Raw genomic sequence first — 18,233 nt, 5'->3', positions numbered from 1 at the left:
AATCAGGGCTGCTATGAGCCAGAACTGACTTAAGGGCACTTAACAACAACAAAGTTATCCAAGTTGTTGTCTGTATCAGTAATTTGTTTCTTTTTATGATTGAGTAGAATTCTGTTGTATGGATGCTTGATAATTTGTTCAACCTTTCATTTATATATTCAGCCAAATATATCAATATTGTTAGAGAGGCTCATCCATTCTACAAGGAACTCTGGTAGCATAGTACTTATGAGTGAGGCTGCTAACCTCAGGGTTGACAGTTCAAAACTACCAGCTGTTCTGCAGGAGAAAGGTGAGGCTTTCTGCTCCTGTAAAGACTTACAGCCTCGGAAACCCTGTGCAGGGTCATTATGAGTCAGAACCGACTCCACGGTACTTAACAACAACAACAAATACATTCTACAGCACATTGTTTTCCTAAACATACTTTTGGTTTTCAAAATAATTGTTGCTGAAGAAACTGTGATTAATAAAAGTGTTCAATGAAGGCGAAGTCAGGAAGATAGAAAAGAATTATTTTAAGTGGAATGAGAAATATTTTAAACAAATATTCCTGTGAATTTTTGGGGATGCGGGGAAGAATGCATGAACGTGAATGAAAGGACGGCCATATTGATAGGAACAGGCTACTCAAAATTCATATTTCATTTTTAAATTGCTACTCAGTGAGCCTCTAATTCCTTTCATTTGCTTATGAAAAATGCAATTCTCCTTGCCATATCCATGAAGGCTCTCTTGACTTGATGATTCCTTAGGCTGTAAATAAAAGGGTTCAACATGGGAGCTATTGAGGTGTTTAGCACAGCTACTCCCTTGCTCAAAGACACCCTCTCTTTAGCTGAAGGTTTAATGTACATGAAGATGCAGCTACCATAAGAGATGGAGATGACAATCATGTGGGAAGAACACGTGGAAAAGGCCTTGGTCTTTTGGCTAGTAGAAGGAATTCTCAAAATTGTTTTAATGATTTGTGTATAAGAAAGAATTACTAAGGCCAAAGTGAACATCAGAGTAAACACAGCACAGGAAAAGCCCATTATCTCTAGGAATTTTGTGTCTGAACAAGAAAGTTGTAGCAGAGGAGAAAAATCACAAGTAAAATGGTCAATAATATTAGATCTACAGTAATCAAGCTTTAAAAGCAACAAGAGTGCAGGGAATATGATTAAGAATGAAGTCAACCATGAAGAGAAAACAAGCAGTGTGCAGACTCTACGATTCATGATGGCCATGTAATGCAGGGGTTTGCAAATAGCAATATAGCGGTCATAAGACATGGCAGCCAGAAGGTAAAATTCAGTGACTCCCAAGAGAATTAAGAAAAATAACTGAGCAATACAGTCATTAAAGGAAATGCTTTTGTCTCCTGTGATAATGGTGCCCAGGAACTTGGGTATACTGACAGTTGTGAATGAAACTTCTAATAAGGAGAAATTCCGGAGGAAGAAATACATGGGAGTTTGGAGGTGGGAATCCAGTAGGGTTAGGGTGATGATGGTCAGGTTCCCAGTAATGCTGAGCAGGTAGGTGATGAGCAGAAAGACAAAAATTACAACTTGAAGCTTTGGGTCATCTGTTAATCCCAGGAGGATAAACTCTGTTATTGCTGTGTGGTTTCTCATTCTTTAGTTCCTTATATGTGTTTGTTTTGTTAAACCTATAGAAGAAAACACAAATAACAAGCTTGAAGAGCAAAATAACAAAATAGCCAAGTGTCGAGCTGAAAGTTGGCTAAAGTAATATGTTATTTCACCTTCCAGAGAAATTTACAGCACCCACATATGCTACAGTGCTTTATTTTCCTCATTTACAGGTGAAAACTTGGGCAAAACAGGTTACAAAGCTATAATAAATAAACAAAAGAGAAATTATCACACAGCTAAATGTGATCAGGCAGGGACACGAAGCCAAATTTTGTGAGGTGCTATGGGTTAATGCGTCAGACTGCAAAGCTGTTTGAACAGCAAGGTTTGCAGTTCAAGCTCACTAGCTGCTCCTTGGAAACCCTATACAGGGTCACTCTGGGTTGGAATCGACTCAATGGCACTAAACAACAACAACAAATACTATATGAAAACATTCAAAGAAACATGCCATAGTGTTTCTCCTCAGCTAGAACCTCCTTTGTGTCATTGCCCCAGCTCCAAAGACAATTTCCAATTCTAGTTTGTGCTCATTATTTCAGGAAAGTCTACAGGTCATATTAATACAAAAGACAAATGCAAGTCTGCATGTCAGTTGCAAATATGCATGTTGTGATGTGGTGCTGTGGGATAAGCACTGGACTGCTAACCACAAACTTGGCAGTTCAAACCAACCAGCTGCTACTTGGAAAGCCTATACAGAGTTACCATGAGTCAGAACTGACCTGTTGGCACTTAAAATCAAACATGTGTTGGTTAAAGGTTTAACTTTTTAAGAATGGAGAAGACTATTTGTAAGTGAAATGTTTTATTCTTAGTTCTCTATTCATTTTCACTTTTCCAGATCCTACTACTTCATTGGAGTCCTGGTGTGGCATTTTAGATTAAGCACTTGACCACAAGGTCAGTATAAACCGCATGGTTGGTGATTCAAACTCACCAGATGATCCTTGGAAACCCCATGCAGGGTCACTATGAGCCAGAACTGAGGACACCTAAAAATGACAACTATCCCATTGGAAGTCAAAGCTATTGACCCCATTACCATGAACAACCTCAGATGCTAGGAATACTGGAGAGAAAAAAGGAGATGACAATGGTAAGAGGCACTGGGAGAGCTTAAAAGAGATTTTATCTGAGTTTCTGGCAATATTTCATGACATTTCAGCCTATTTATGTGTTATGATAACCTTCATTCCTATACCACGTATTTCCTTTTCAATACAAAATAATGATACCCGACGGCATAAATGGTGAAGGACTCAGCTGATAACTGAAAGTTTGGCAGATGACCACACCCAGTGGTTCTGCTCCCATAAAGATATAGACAAGAAAACATTATGGGGAGGTTTTACTCTGTCACATGGATCACTGTGAGTAAAAATTACACCTAACAAATATGTAATATAGTGACTATTATTAGTATTATCACAGAAGAATTTTCTTCCAGCAGATTTATAGGCATACTACTCCATAGGCGGTCTACTCTGTACACGTGGAGTCTCCATGAATTGGAATTAATTAGGCAGCAACTGGTTAAAACAAATACATTTGCGTATTAAAGAATTCCTATAATTTAATGAAAGTGATACAAGGATTTACTCTATTGGAAAAAAAAAAAGTTCCTTAACTCACTGAGCAGAAAACCTTTGGGATTAAAATAATGTCTAAAATAAATTTGGCACGAAGAGAATCACGTGGTATACTACCGCTACTACTCAAAGAAGGGGCAGAGGTTCAGTGTTTGTCTGGCCTTCGAGACAAGTAAATCATCGTAGTTTTGTTCTTCCATCTCATCTGTATGCTGCTGATCTCTCTCATCCTGACACGTCTTTCTTCTCCACCCCATTATCAGCGTACTCATACGCCCCACTGCTTCAATTTCAGCTAAGATTTGATTACCAAATTTGCGATGTGCTAGAGCAGTCCTGATGTGGCGTTGTGGGTTAATGCACTGTACTACAAAGTCGGTTTGAATCACAGGGTTGGCGGTTTAAACTCACCAGCCGCTCCTGCAGAACAGTTCGTGGGTTTGAACTTCAGACTTTGCAACCCAATATTTAATCTACTATGCCATCAGAGTTCCCTACATTCAGCATACAAAAAGTTTTAAATAAAGACCTGTCAAAGAACTAAAAAATAATAGATGCTGACTTTGTTGTTGAACCAAACATTGTTATCAAGTCCAGTTCTGTACTTAGTGCCATATATATTCCAGCTTGGACATACTTTAGATTTGTGTCTATATTTTGCAAGATAAATTATTTTCCTAATCTACCAATAATGTTTGGTCCAAACTGTCTGTATTGAGTAAATTGAAAACAAAGGTAATAAAAAGGAAGAATACTTTATTGAAATATAAAATTTAAAAGCAAAATTAAAATAGTGTTTCAAAATTGCTTCCTTTCTAATTATTTTACAATCCATCCTTTAATTCACTCTGATAGTCCAATGGAATCATTGTTTCTATATCAGGTGTCATTGTACATAAACCATTAGCTTTTCAGAACACCTTAAAATCCCAAAGAGTGTTCTCATCAAATAGATTTTTATTTCAATCTCAAAATTTAGCCCCTCAGATATCCTATTAGCTTTGGTGATGCAGAGTTATTATTATTATTACCGTTGTTTTGATTATGTTATATAGTGAGCTGGTGTGGCACTGTGGGTTAGTGCACTGGAATGCAAAGTCGGTTTGAGCTGCAAGGTCGGTGGTTCAAACTCACCAGCCTCTCCTTGGAAACCCTATACAGGGTCGCTATGGGTCAGAATTGACTTGACGGCACTCGACAGGAACAACAATGTCTTATTGCATGGTACCTTTTTTAGTGTATTCAACTATTTTAAAAATATCTTCTCTTAATTTTAGATTTTTTCTGAATAATAATACCATCACTTACTCATCTGGCTATTGATTACAGCTTTGGAGAAATGTATGAAAGCTGTGAAGGAATGTGTGAAGAGATATTGGGACAGTTAACTGGACCATCAGTGATAATTAAGGACCCCTGGTTGCACTATAGGATAAATAATAGACTGTGGCACTGTGGGCTAGTGCATCAGACAGCAAAGTCATTTGAACTGCAAGGTCTGTGGTTCACTCACCAGCTGCTCCTTGGAAACCCTATACAGGGTCGCTGTGGGTTGAAATCTACTCAACAGCACTTAACAACAATAACAACCATAAGGTTAATTATCACTTAATTATCACTTATTAACTCTTATATTACTTTTACATTTCCTTCCACACATTTCATCAAAATGGATTCTTACTTAGTGTGTAAGGATTCAAGAAACAGGCTGTGAATCATTCAACTTAATAACTAGCATACGCCTTAAAATTAGCTAAGGAAAATGAATGGAAAAGAACTTCAGGACATTCATTCTCAAAACACTCATATATCCTGCTCTCCAAATCCCTACTATCAAGAAAACAAAACCACCCTGTAGAACACAAATAACAAGCCTTTCATGCATTAGGTAAGAAAGGGCTTATATTTTAGAGGTCAAATTAGATTTAGAAGAGCAAAGGATGTCCCCTTAACAAGTTAAGAAGAACTTAGTGAACTTGCACTTCATTTTTTTTTTTTTAATGCTTTTTAATACTTTATGTTATACTGGGTAGGAATGCCACTTTTTGAAAATCTACTTTAAAAAAATTTTTTTTCCATGTTTATGTTTACTCAGTTCTCTCTTGTTTAGGTAAGTCTCACTCAGGGCCACTAGAAAAACTGGGTCAGAGAAAATCTCCAAAGCTATTTGCTATTTTGACCATATCAACTTTTTTTTGTAAAACTGTATTGAATCTCAAGATGCTTTCAGAGTTTAAGCTAAGATGTTTAAAAAATGGAGAAGCATTTAATTCAGTATTATGGGCAACATCCAACATCATAATGATACAAAAATACACATTTAGCACTGCTCAAGCATTCTTGGCTTTGGACAATAACACAGGATTCTTGTGGGTCTTTTACTGTACCTGAATAAAACGAAATCTCCACAGGAGACCCTATTGAGTGTTTGGCAGAATTAATTACTTTACTTATTTATTTATTTTTTTACTATTTTTCATAGTTATTTTAGAATACTGTTTCTCTGAGAAAACTGAATAATTTATAGTTCATCTTTTTCAATAAAGATGATTGTTGTTGTAAGTGTCCTTGAGTTGTTTCTGACTCATAGAAACTCTGTATAGCATTTCCAAGGAGAAGCTCATGGGTTTGAAATGTCAGCCTTGTGGTTAGCAGTCCAGTGCTTATCTGTAGCACCACAGATGGACAGGTTTATTTCTCAGATTTAATAACAATGTATATAGAAACAAATCAAAGCAAGATAGATAGTACCTAATGGTATTTAGTAATAATTTCAGAAGCAGTAACTATCATAAATGTAGGAGTTTATGGGTAATATCAGCTCTTAACCTCATTCTTTCAGTTCACCAATTAGTTATTTATAACTTAATAGATCATTTAACACAGAAACAAGAAGAGAAAAGGAAACAAATTATTAATCAGATTACAGTATCAAGACTTAGTATGAATTTTCATTTTTTGATATGTTAAAATCAGTTTATTATCTCAGAAAATAAATGGGCTTTGTAGTTAGAAAGACATGGATTAAAATTCAAACAGGCCTCATAATGAATTCGTAATATTGAATGTGTTGCCTAATTTATCTTAAGGATGAAGTTGAGTCATTGTAAAAATGGCATTGAAGTGTCCAGAGTGTCCTTGAAAATTAATTGAAATACAAATAAAAGTACATCAAAAATTAGACTGCACTAAACAATTACTTAAGAAAAAATTACTGTTCAATTAAACTTATTATTTTCATTGGAATTAACTATCAGCATTGGAAAAGGTAGGCATGTTTATGAATTACCAAAGACAGTATTTGACTGGAAGACTCAAAAACATTATAATGTATTCTATTGAATACTTATAGTAATGCTATGAAAATTATATCTATTTACAAATGAAAAACAAGGCTTATAGAGTTGACACAATTTAAATTCAACTCAAATAGCTAGCAAGTGTTAAATATAATTCTAACTACTTGAAATTAAATTCTGTTTTCATAAACACAGTATTATCTAGCCTATATTCAATTAAAAATATACAGACACAGAGATAATAGTTTTCTGCCTTTGATTATTGGAGAGTTAAAAAATGGATACAGTAAGACAATACATATTCACTGTTTTAAAAAGTGCTTTTTAATATATTTAGTTTTAAATTATAACCACAATATGTTCTGTTCAATTTGAATAAAAAACAAGCTGATACAAAATGAGTCAATACTAAGAATGAAGATATGTTCAATTTCTTTTATATTCATGCCTAACTTACCTCTGTATGCATATAGTTCCACAAACAGAATGACTGGGAAAGTGAAAATATTAGCAAATGCTACCATTGTAATCCAGGGAAACCAACATTCCTGAAACCATCCTCTCTCTTTCCCATTGAAAATAGGATCCCATAATGTCCTCTTAATGATATTTCTCCATTTGTCCTTGGGAAATATATAAATTCAGAGAGTGAAAGAGGAGGAAACAATATAAAAGAGAAAAAAATATCAGAAGGTGTTTTGAAACTCTATGGCGTGGTTTCTACATAGATTTTACTAGAATCAGCACTTAATGTTTTCTCTATTTGATCTGCCATGGGCTCAAGGGATTAACTCAGGGAATCATGTATACAAAACACTAAGGAATAGAAAATAGAACACATATTAGTATCAAAATTAGAAAAGGAAGCTTAAGGAACAGTGTCCAGTGAGACAGGAAAAAAAAAAAAAAAAGGAACAATTACAGCACTTAAGTGCGAAGTGTGTCTGTTCCCTGGTCCTTTTTTTCACCCAGACATGACAGAGACCAAATATCTAATGTCCACAGCCAGATTACTAAACAAAGTTCCATGCTATTTGTTAAATTTGGAATCTATCACATTGTAATCAACATATATATTATTATTCTGCTTTCCATAGCATTGTGGTTACAAATTGGGCTGCTAATCTGCAGGTCAGCAGTTCAAAGCTTCCAGTTGTGCCTAAGGAGAAAGATGAGGCTTTCTGCTCCTGTAAAGATTTACAGTCTCGGAAACCCTATATAAGGTCGCTATGCGTTGGAACTGACTCTACAGCACATAACCAACCAATCAACCATTTACTACTGTTGCCAAACTGACTAGGGTTTGCTGCCTGCCACTGTAGTCAATCATAGACACAGGGAGAGATCCAATTCAAGCTTTATTAACAGAAAGGCAGCAGTCTGGAGGACAGGTAGAATAATTTATATTTCATCTTTTTCAATAAATATGATCGGTATTGTTAAGTGCCCTCAAGTCTGTTCCAACTCATAGCAACTCTGTATTTTGGGATTGCTCATGAGGCAGGTAAAACAGTTAGAGCTAACATCCTGAATGATTTCTTGTTTTCCCATCTGAAGCTAGGGCCTAACTAATCTAGCCAGGGTTATTTCATGAACTTGTTTAAGAAGAGCAGGGGCTACTTTTACAGGATCAGAACCATTCTATTGCCATTTATTTCTTATCCTTCAACCTCTCAGAACTAGAACCATTCTATCATCATTAACTTTTCATTCTTTAATCTCTCTCTCAAATCCTTTTGCCTCAGTCCAGCTCAAATCCTCTGAGTACAGAGATTCACAGTCTTTCCTGCCAACATGTCTAGTGTCCTCATCAGTGCAATCAATGTAGTCTTTTGAGTCAAGGTCCCCACTGGGAGGGCTACTGCCTCCACAGGGTTTTACTATCACATACCCTGATCTCTGAGTCCCTTTCTCCATATAAATACTTCTATGCACAAACAACATCTAGTCCACCAGGTATCATGATTGGTCAAGCAGGTTAGATCGGCTGGAAAATACTTGGTCAATGATTTCCATAAATCAGGTTCTGCCCTTCATCAACCACAATGGGGAGGAGGGTGGCTGGGTTTAATCACCCCACAATTCTCAGGGTAATACTCTGATTCTCTGATAAAAGAGCCTTGTGTTGCCCCATCTGTCCTGTCATGAGCCATAGGCCTCCCTTCTGTTGCAGCAGGGAGACAAACTGATGGAGAGCATGGACTGTGATGGGATGGCCCAGAGTGAATTTCTTGGCCTCTTTCCTGAGAGGACATTGGTTTCTGTGGAACTGTTGGCTTCCAGGATTCAATCGGATCTCAATGGGGGTGATACTCACTTGGTTCTTCCTGTGTTTCACCAGCCTACAAGAAGGGGTTTACCTGATTGTCGACCATCTCAGATCAACCTGGACTGGTTACCAGAGTTTGAATCAGTAATTACCAGACATATTCATTAAGAACCTCCATGTGCAGATTTTTGGTTTCAGGACACACACAAAAAAATGGTTATTTGCGCATGCAACTTTGAAAGCAGGTCCTGGCCCAGTAAGGGGAATGGGCAGTCAGGCATATACAGGAAACAGTGTGTCATTTTCTTTTCCCCAGTGAAGCAGTTCAGGGGTTTCAGGAAGAACTGATCCTCAGGGTCCATGAGATCTCAGTCACCATCAGTGAATGGGACCATGGGGAAGTCAGAGGTGTATTGACCACTGAATAAGTCCCCAGTATCCACCAAAAAACCCTTCCACAGTCCCTCCCACCACTGTCATTTTTACCCAGGGGTCCTGGGGGCAATAGGGATGGCAGAGGTTGGTTCCAGATCCTGTTGGATCCTCTGGGCACTGTCAGTCTTCTACAGACAATGAAGCTTGTTCAGCCATTTGTTGAGCTGGAGGGTGGCTTTTCCTATCAGATCCTCCTCTGAGATTTGGACATTTAATTTTGAATGTCCAGGTTTTTTCCATAAGCACATTGGTCCTTGTTTAAGGCCCTCTTTCTTTTTGGAGGAAAAGGCTTACCTCTAATAGTCTTTAGGAAGACAATAAATGTCTGAGACTTCTTGCGCTCTTGGCTGTTAAATACCTTGAAGGCTATTTTGGCCAGCTGGGATGGATTTATACAAATTGCCCCATCAAATTTCTGAAGTTTCTTCTTAATTTCAGAGGTGCTTTGGGAGATAACAGTCAAGTTAACCATTAGACAATTGTTGAGTGTTTGAGGTCATGGTCTTTGTAATTACTTTAAGCCTGGTAGATGCATTTGAAGGATTCAGAGGGGTCCTCAGTTAGCTTCTGCTGAACTGCCATATTCAAGTTCCTTTTTTTTAGGAATTCCCTTCTTCAGACTTGAGAATGCACCGTTTCTTATGCTCCAGTGGGCAGCAAGTCCCCATCATTTGGACTCCTAATTTGGCTCAGTTAGAGGAATTGCCTTGGCCAGAGCCAGGGTTCCATTTGGGTTTTTCTCCATGGATGCATGCTGCTTCATCTTGTGCCTTATCTCATACCAGCCTCTTTTTATCGCTGGTCAGGATCATGGCCCAACAAAGCCTGAATATCTGCCCAATGATTAATAGTTAGCAAAAATAGTGGTTACTAAATCTGTCACTTTTACTGGGTTAGGTCAGTAGGAAGAGTCTGAATTTTCCTATTTAATCAGTCCAAGGTAGAGAAAGGAGTATGTGCCCAGTAATATCCAGCAGGTTGTCCTTCCACATTCAATCCCATGGGCATCTATGGGAGGATGTATTGCCATGCCTCTGTTCTGGGTAGTCCTTGACTGAAATGGGTCCCTTGTAAGGTGTGGGTGGAGAAATCACTAACAAATTGTTTTCCTCACTGGCTGAATAAGGCAGGGCCAGTTCAATAGGCCAGACTATACTTTCACTACTAGGTGTTGCTGATGTATCAGTAGCCATAATTCATTAATGCTTGAACTATTTGTGTGTCTGAATTGGAGTCCTGGTGTGGCATCACAGGACAAAGCTCCAGACCACAAGGTTGGTGGCTCAAACTCATCAGCTGCCCCTCAGAAACCCCACACAGGGTTGTCAGGAGCTGAAACTACAATGTCTAAATTTTCCTGTTCTATATTAAGGTTGTAACAGTTAACAAACCAGGTATTTCAGACTTTTTATCTGCTTCAATTGGGTGGTCACATTCTTTTGTCTCCCTATACCATCAAGCAAGTGCTTTCCATATCTGCATCTCTATTGTGCAAAATCATAAGTCTGTACCTAAGGAATCCCATCTCACTTTCCTGATTTTTTGACAGAACAATTCAAGCTGTAATATAGCATAACAATTTAAAGATTTATTCTAAGCCATTTTCTCCATAATCTAGACTGTACATAGGCCAAGTTGTATTACAGTAAAACATTATTCTTTTTAGTCATAGGGACACACCCATAAACATACCAATCAGACAGGATTCATCCTAACATTTTCCTTCAAGATGGAAGCTCTTGCATCTATCTTCACAAATGTTGAACTAAACACAAACAGGATTTGTCTTAACTTTGTGTTAGGCTCATGACAAGCAATAGACCACTTTTCAGAGTATGAGTATTCCAGAACACTTAATTGTGCTCATGAGGAACCTGTACATTGATCAAGAGGCAGTTGTTTGAACAGAACAAGATAATACTGCATGATTTAAAATTAGGAAAGTATGCACCAGGGTTGTATTTTTTTCAACATAATTTTCCATTATGTTTGCTGAGCACATAATCTGAGAAACTGGATTATATGAAGAAAATCATAGCATCAGGATTGGAGGAAGACTCATCGACAACTTGAGATATGCAGATGATACAACCTTATTTGTTGAAGTTGAAAAGGACTTAAAATACTTACCTATGATGATTAAAGATTTTGGTATTGGTTGCACCTCAATGTAAAGAAAAACAATCCTCATTACTGGACCAATAAACAACATCCAGATAAATGGAGACAAGATGGAAGTTGTCAAAGACTTCATTTTGCTCAGAGCCACCATCAACATTTATAGAAGCAGCAGTCAAAAAATCAAACAACATATTGCATTAAGCAAATCTGCTGCACAAGACTGCTTTAAAGCATTCAAAGAGCAAAGATGTTAATTTGAGGATTAGGGTGCAACCTAGATCTAAGCCATGGTATTTTAAATAACCTTATATGCATGCGAAAGTTGGACAGTGAATAAGGAAGACCATATAAGAATTGATACATTTGAGTTATGATATTGGAAGAGAATATTAAATACTGTAGACTGAAAAAGAACAAACAAATCTCTTATACTTAGGACATGTCATCAGAAAGGACCAGTCCCTTGAAAAGGACATCATACTTGGTAAAGTGGAGGGCCAGAAAAATAGAGGAAGACCTCCAACAAAATGAATTGGCACAGTGTCAGCAGCAATGGGCTCAAGTGGAGCAATGCTTGTGAGGCTGACACAGGACTGGGCAGTGTTTCCTTTAGCTGTGCATAGGGTCACTATGAGTCAGTACTGACTTGATGGTACCTAGTGGTTATGAGTAGGGCTGCTCGAATCTATCTGCTATTTCACAGGAGAAAGATGAGGCTTTCTGCTCCCATAAAGATTTGCAGCCTCAGAAACCCCGAACAGGGTCATTAAGAGTTGGAACTGACTCCACGGCACATAACCACAACAACTATATAGATATATCCATTGTTGTTGTTATTAAGTGCTGTCAAGTTGGTTCCAACACATAGCGACCCTATATACGGTTTCTGAGGAATGGCTGGTGAGTTTGAACAATCAGTCATGTGGTTCAAAAGATCTTGTAGTACAGCACATTATATATATACAGTTGCTAGATGCTGCTGAGTCAATTCTGACATATAGCAATGCTATGCACACCCAAATGAAACACTGACCTCTCATGTGCCATCCTCACAATCTGATGTCAACAATGTTATACCTCATTCCATGTTCTTGTCTGAGTCCAGCTTGAAACATGGCAGCTATCTGTTAATGTATCATTATAATTGTTTTAAATGATCTTTAGCAAAATTTCACTTGCATGTGATATTAATGATAGTGCCCCATGATTTTTGCATTCTGTTGCATCATTTCTTTTTTAAATGGGCATAGATATATCTCTCTTCCAACAAGTTGGTCAGATAGCTGGCTTCCAAATTTCTTGGAGTTAGTACTTCCAGAGCTGCATCGGTTTGTTTAAATGTTTCATTTGTATTCCATGCATTTCCAGAGCCTTGTTCTTTGTCAAGGCCTTCATTACACCTTGAACTTGAAACATGGTGACTAGCACCAGGATATTGTTAGATACATTGCCAGAAGATGAGGTCCTCGTGTTGGAAGGCATTTAAACTATGACTAGGGGAAAACTGCTTCTTCAAAGTAGAATTGACCATGACGATGAGAATGGAAGAAAGCAATAAGGACCTTCATATGCTGCATAACTCAAAATGAGTATGAACAGATACAAATATCCATTAGTAATCATAAATGGGATGTGTGACGTATAAATCTAGGAAATTTGGAAGTCATGAAAAATGAAATGTAATGCATACAGATTGTTATCCTAGGCCGAAATGAACTGGTACTGCCATTTTGAATTTGATAGTCATAGTTTTGATGTGCCTGGAATGACAAATTGAAGAGGGATGGTGTGGCATTTATCATCAAAAGGAACATTTCAAGATATATCTTGAAATATAATGCTGTCTGTGATAGGGTAGTATCCATACACATAAAAGGAAGACCAGTTAATACCACTATTATTTGCGGAAAGCCATCTTCACTTCCGCTGTTTGACACAGTCCCAGAGAGAGGAGAAACATCATGCAAAGCAGGTGATTCTCAGAAGCTGGCTTCTGTCTCCTCCTTAGGATAACTCTGAATTCACTTGTTAAAATATATAACATTGCCATATTCATAGGCTTTTACTATGAGGCTTGCAGAATTTGGGAAGAAACCAGTCTGGCAAAAACTATTTCAACTTCAGTGGCTTGAATTCAAAGGGAATTGTATAAATTACTCCCTTTCACAGAAAACCTAAGTACAAAGTAACTACATTTGTGAGACCACAAAAGCAGATAACAAATTAAAGTCAAGCTGACCTACCCCTATAGACCTCACCACAATCAATTACCAGCCAGAATTCACAAACTCCCACTATTACATACAGGCACCTGCAAGACTAGGCAGAAAATAGTGAACATAAGTGAAAAGTAGTTTTAACTTAATAATCTACATTTCCTGCAGCAATTAGCCAGGTGGGGCCTTATCCCTCACAGCTTCAAAAGAAAGAAACATAAGAACACTGTTATCAAGCAATTTAATGAATACGCTAGAAAAACAAAATAATGAAGTAGATGATAGTAATACTTTTACTATGAAAATAGTAGTACATTATGTAGGATAGAAGATTGATAATTAGTTTGTAGAAATAATAAAGTAGTGCAAGCATTGATTAATAGAAACTTATATTACTAAGAAGATGTAATCAGGGGTCTGGTAAGTGGAAATGATTTGTATAAAGTTTCACTTAATCTTTTAGTGGAAATAAGAAGAAACAATTTATCACTTACTGGGAGAGGAGATGAAAGTCAGTTTGAACATCACAGAAATACTTTTGTCAAGGTTGTCTAATCACTGGGTAAAAGAATGTTGTGAAAAACTGTGTAATAATTCAAGGAAAGATCAAAGTATCAATTCATTATGTACTGTGTAGTTTTAAGTATGAAAATAAAGACTTGCTGAGCCAGGCCCGAGGGAGAGCTCCATCAGCCAATTAAGCAGAGACCTCTCCCTTGCTCCCACCGACTCCGCATCTCCTCTCGTGTCCCGCGACCCTGCGAGAGCTGGACTCTCACAATTATTCAAATTTATACACCAACTGCTGAAACCAGTGATGATGAAATTGAAGAACTCCACTGACATTTTCAATCAGATATTGGTCAAACATGCAATCAAGATGTATTGATAATTACTGGTGATTGGAAAGCAAAGGTTGGAAACAAAGCAGAAGCATCAGTGGTTAGAAAATATGTACTTGATGATAGGGTAGTGAATTTCAAGCTGAGCTGCTAAACTGAAGGTCAGCAGTTCAAATCCATCAGTCCTTCCAGGAGAGAAATATGAGGTTTCTGCTCACATATGTACATATGTTGTTTGTTGTTGGGTGCCACTAAGTTGCTACTGACTCATAGCGACCCTACACACAACAAAATGAAACACTGCCTGGTCCTGCGCCAGCCTCACAATCGTTGCTACATTTGAGACCATTGCTACTGCCATGTGCCAATCCATCTAATTCTTCAACCATAATACATTTTACAAAACATAATATCCTTCTCCAGGGACCGATTCCTCCTGGTAAAAGTATAGTGTCTATGGCATTGTTAAGTGCCCTCCTGGTAATAACGCATGGTGCTTATTGCTAAGTGCAATTGAGTAAGTGCGACTCATAGCGACCTTGTATAGGGTTTCTAAAAACAGATTTATGGTTTTAAACCACCGACTTTGTGGTTCAAACCAACTTTGTGGTTCAGTGCATTATCCTGTAGTACTACACGAATCCTGGTGTGGTCCTGCAGGTTAATACGCAGGACTGCAAAGTCAGTTTTAAACACAAGGTCAGTGATTCAAGCTCACCAGCTGCATCTTGGAAACCCTATACAGGGTCATTATGAGTTGGAACTGACTTGGCAGCACTTAACAACAACTCTAGAGAAATTTTTATGCCAACTACGGTAATTTACAGTGGAACTAGAAATTCACTAGTTCCAAACTATCAATAAGTCATTTATTATAGAAAGGATACTTTAACTTATTAAGATGGATTATATAAAAATTCAATTTGAAATATTGAATCATATTTTGTAGGAAAAATAATCCTCACAGTTTTAACTCATTACCACAATTGCATTATAAAGGTAATTTTATAATGTTGGATACGTTTAACATACTTAATTTCACAGCTGATAACACTTAGCATCATAAACAGCTTTCTTGTTGAGACATAAAACTCCTAGGTTAATGGGGTTTTCCTTTTTTGTTTTTATATATGTATTTATATAAAGCCAAACATTACACATGTCTTCAGTACAACTAGGAAACAGAATATTTATGAATTACCATAAGCAGGAAGTCCTGGTGTGGCACTGTGGGTTAATGCACTAGACTGCAAAGTCAGTTTGAACTGCAAGGTTGGTGGTTCAAGCTCAACAGTCGCTCCTTGGAAACCCTCTAGAGTGTCGCTATGGATCAGAACCGACTCAACGGCATTTACTTGTGAGGTTGAATTGCTAATCTTGCAGCTCAAAACTGACTTTGTGGTCCAGGGTACTAACCCACAGCATCACACCAGGACTCCATTCCTTATAGATAGTTAATGCTTAATACATAATAATTGTAATGATAGCATGTTACTTACAAATGTGAAGACATTGCAAAACCAGGCAGTGTTTCATTCTGTTGTGCATAGGGTCTCTATGAGTTGGAACTCATATTATATTACATATAATATTTGCTGTGCTTCTGCAAGGAATCCTGGTACAGTGCTGTAAGATAAGTGCTGGACTGCTGACCACAAAATTAGTTCAAACCTGCCAGCTGCTCTTTGGAAGGTTTATAAAGGGTTGTTATGAGTGAAAACAACAATAATGTTTCTGCAAGATTAAAGTAGTAATACTTTGTAGAGTTAGCACCTACATATTACCTTAATTGAAGAAAATACTTATCAAAATATTATTAAGAAGTGTTTTTTTTTTTAACATGCTATTAAACACAGTTGCTTTTCTAAAAAAAATATTACATGGATATTACTTGCATGAGGTACTTCTATGCTTTTCAAGTAATAGACTTGCAAATTGGGTAGGGAACTTTCAAAAGGTGCTATCTTATATCACCTATGACCCAATGTAATCTACTTCATTTCAATGTCTTCATGGATGTCTTGAATATTTTCTGAATATGATCAACCTATTGGTACTTGCAAGATATTTGGAAGACAACTACCTGGCCATCTAACTGGAAGAGATCTGTATCTATGCCCATTCCAAAGAGGTGACCTAACAGAATGTGGAAATCATTGGACAATGTCACTGATATCCCATGAGAATAAAGTTTTACTAAAGGTAATACAAAATGGCTGCAATCATGCATTGGCAGAGAATTTCAGAGGTTCAAGTTGATTTCAGAAGAGGACATGGAATGAGGGATATCACTGCTGATGTAAGATAGATCTTGAAAGCAGAGAATACTATAAAGATGTTTGCCTTTAATTGACTTTATTGACTACACAAAGGCTATCAGTTGTGTGGATCATGACAGGCTATGGATAACATTGCAAAGTATGAGTATTCTGAAACACTTAATTGTACTCATGAGGAATCTGTACCTGGACCAAGAGGCAGTTGTTCGAACAGAACAAGGGAACACTGAATGGTTTAAAATAGGAAAGGTGTGTGACAGAGTTCTAGTCTTTCACCATACTTGTTCAATCTGTATGTTGAGCAAATAATCCTAGAAGCTAGAATATATGATGAAAAACGTGACATCAGGATTTGAGGAAAACTTATTAACATCCTGCAATATGCAGATGATACAAACTTGCTAAAAGCAAGAGGACTTAAAATACTTAATGATGAAGATCAAAGACCACAGCCTTCAGTATGGGTTGTACCTAATGTAAATAAAATAAAACTTCTCACCACTGGAGTAATAAACAACATCCATAAAAATGGAGAAAAGATTGAAATTGTCAAAGACTTTATTTTGCTTGAAACAACTGTAAACACTCATGGAAGCATCAGTCAAGAAATCAAACGATGTATTGCATTGGGAAAATCTGTGTCACAAGACCTCTTTAAAGTGTTCATGAACAAAGATGTCATTTTGAGTACTAAGGTGTACCTGACCCAAGCTATGGTATTTTCAATAGCCTCATATGCATGTGAAAGTTGTATAATGGATAAGGAAGACCCCTGATGAATTGATTTATTTGAGTTATGGTGTTGTAGGAGAATACTGAAAGTACCATGTACTGCCCAAAGAACAAATAGATCTGTGTTGAAAGAAGTACAGCCAGAATGCCCCTTGGAGGCCAGGATGGCCAGACTTCATCTCTCATACTTCAGACATATTGTGAGGAGGAACCAGTCACTGGAGAAGTTTATCATGTTTGGTAAAGTAGAGGGTTGGAGAAAACCCCCAACGATATTGATTGGCAAAGTGGCAGCATCAATGGGCTCAAACATAGCAAAAATTGTGAGGTTTACCCAGGACTGGGCAGTGTTTCAGTCAATTGCTATGAGTTGGTACAGACTCGATGGCACCTAAGAACAACAGCATAAGAACGATGTCATAAGTACTTTATGCCATCATGCTTGAAGCAATAAAATTATTTTTTAAATAAATGATAAAGACATGTAGGGAACAGACTTTTGTGAGACTCAATATGATGATGCTCTTGTTTGCTGTTAGCTTACTTCTGCTTGCTAACTCATTGTTATGCAACACTTACTAAGGTAGCCTTGGACATTTTGGGCCCTGGCACCATAGCACCTTTGCTCATCAGAGCTACAAAAGTTTCTGTCTCTCTCTGAGGAGCATGGAGACTTAACTCTGCCCTGTTGCTACTCCTGAATAAAACTTCTATAATACCACAAGGTCAGCTGTTCAAAATTACTAGTTGCTCTTTGAAAACCCTATACAGGGTTGCAATGAATCGGAACTGACTCCATGGCACT

At 37.4% G+C, this 18,233-nt stretch overlaps 1 protein-coding gene across 1 annotated transcript; it reads right to left on the bottom strand.

The window, feature by feature from the left end:
* Nucleotides 1-683: 683 nt before the first annotated feature.
* LOC102832330 (olfactory receptor 6C1-like) lies at nucleotides 684-1,622 on the bottom strand. The gene has a single exon (XM_006859375.1). The coding sequence runs from the start codon at nucleotides 1,620-1,622 to the stop codon at nucleotides 684-686; it is 939 nt and encodes a 312-aa protein (XP_006859437.1).
* Between the last annotated feature and the right edge of the window lie 16,611 nt (nucleotides 1,623-18,233).

The sequence above is a fragment of the Chrysochloris asiatica genome, unplaced genomic scaffold (assembly GCF_000296735.1).
Source record: "Chrysochloris asiatica unplaced genomic scaffold, ChrAsi1.0 scaffold00033, whole genome shotgun sequence".
Taxonomy (NCBI): domain Eukaryota; kingdom Metazoa; phylum Chordata; class Mammalia; order Afrosoricida; family Chrysochloridae; genus Chrysochloris; species Chrysochloris asiatica.
Note: the sequence above shows the minus strand (reverse complement) of the source record. Positions and strands in the feature narration are given on the sequence as shown.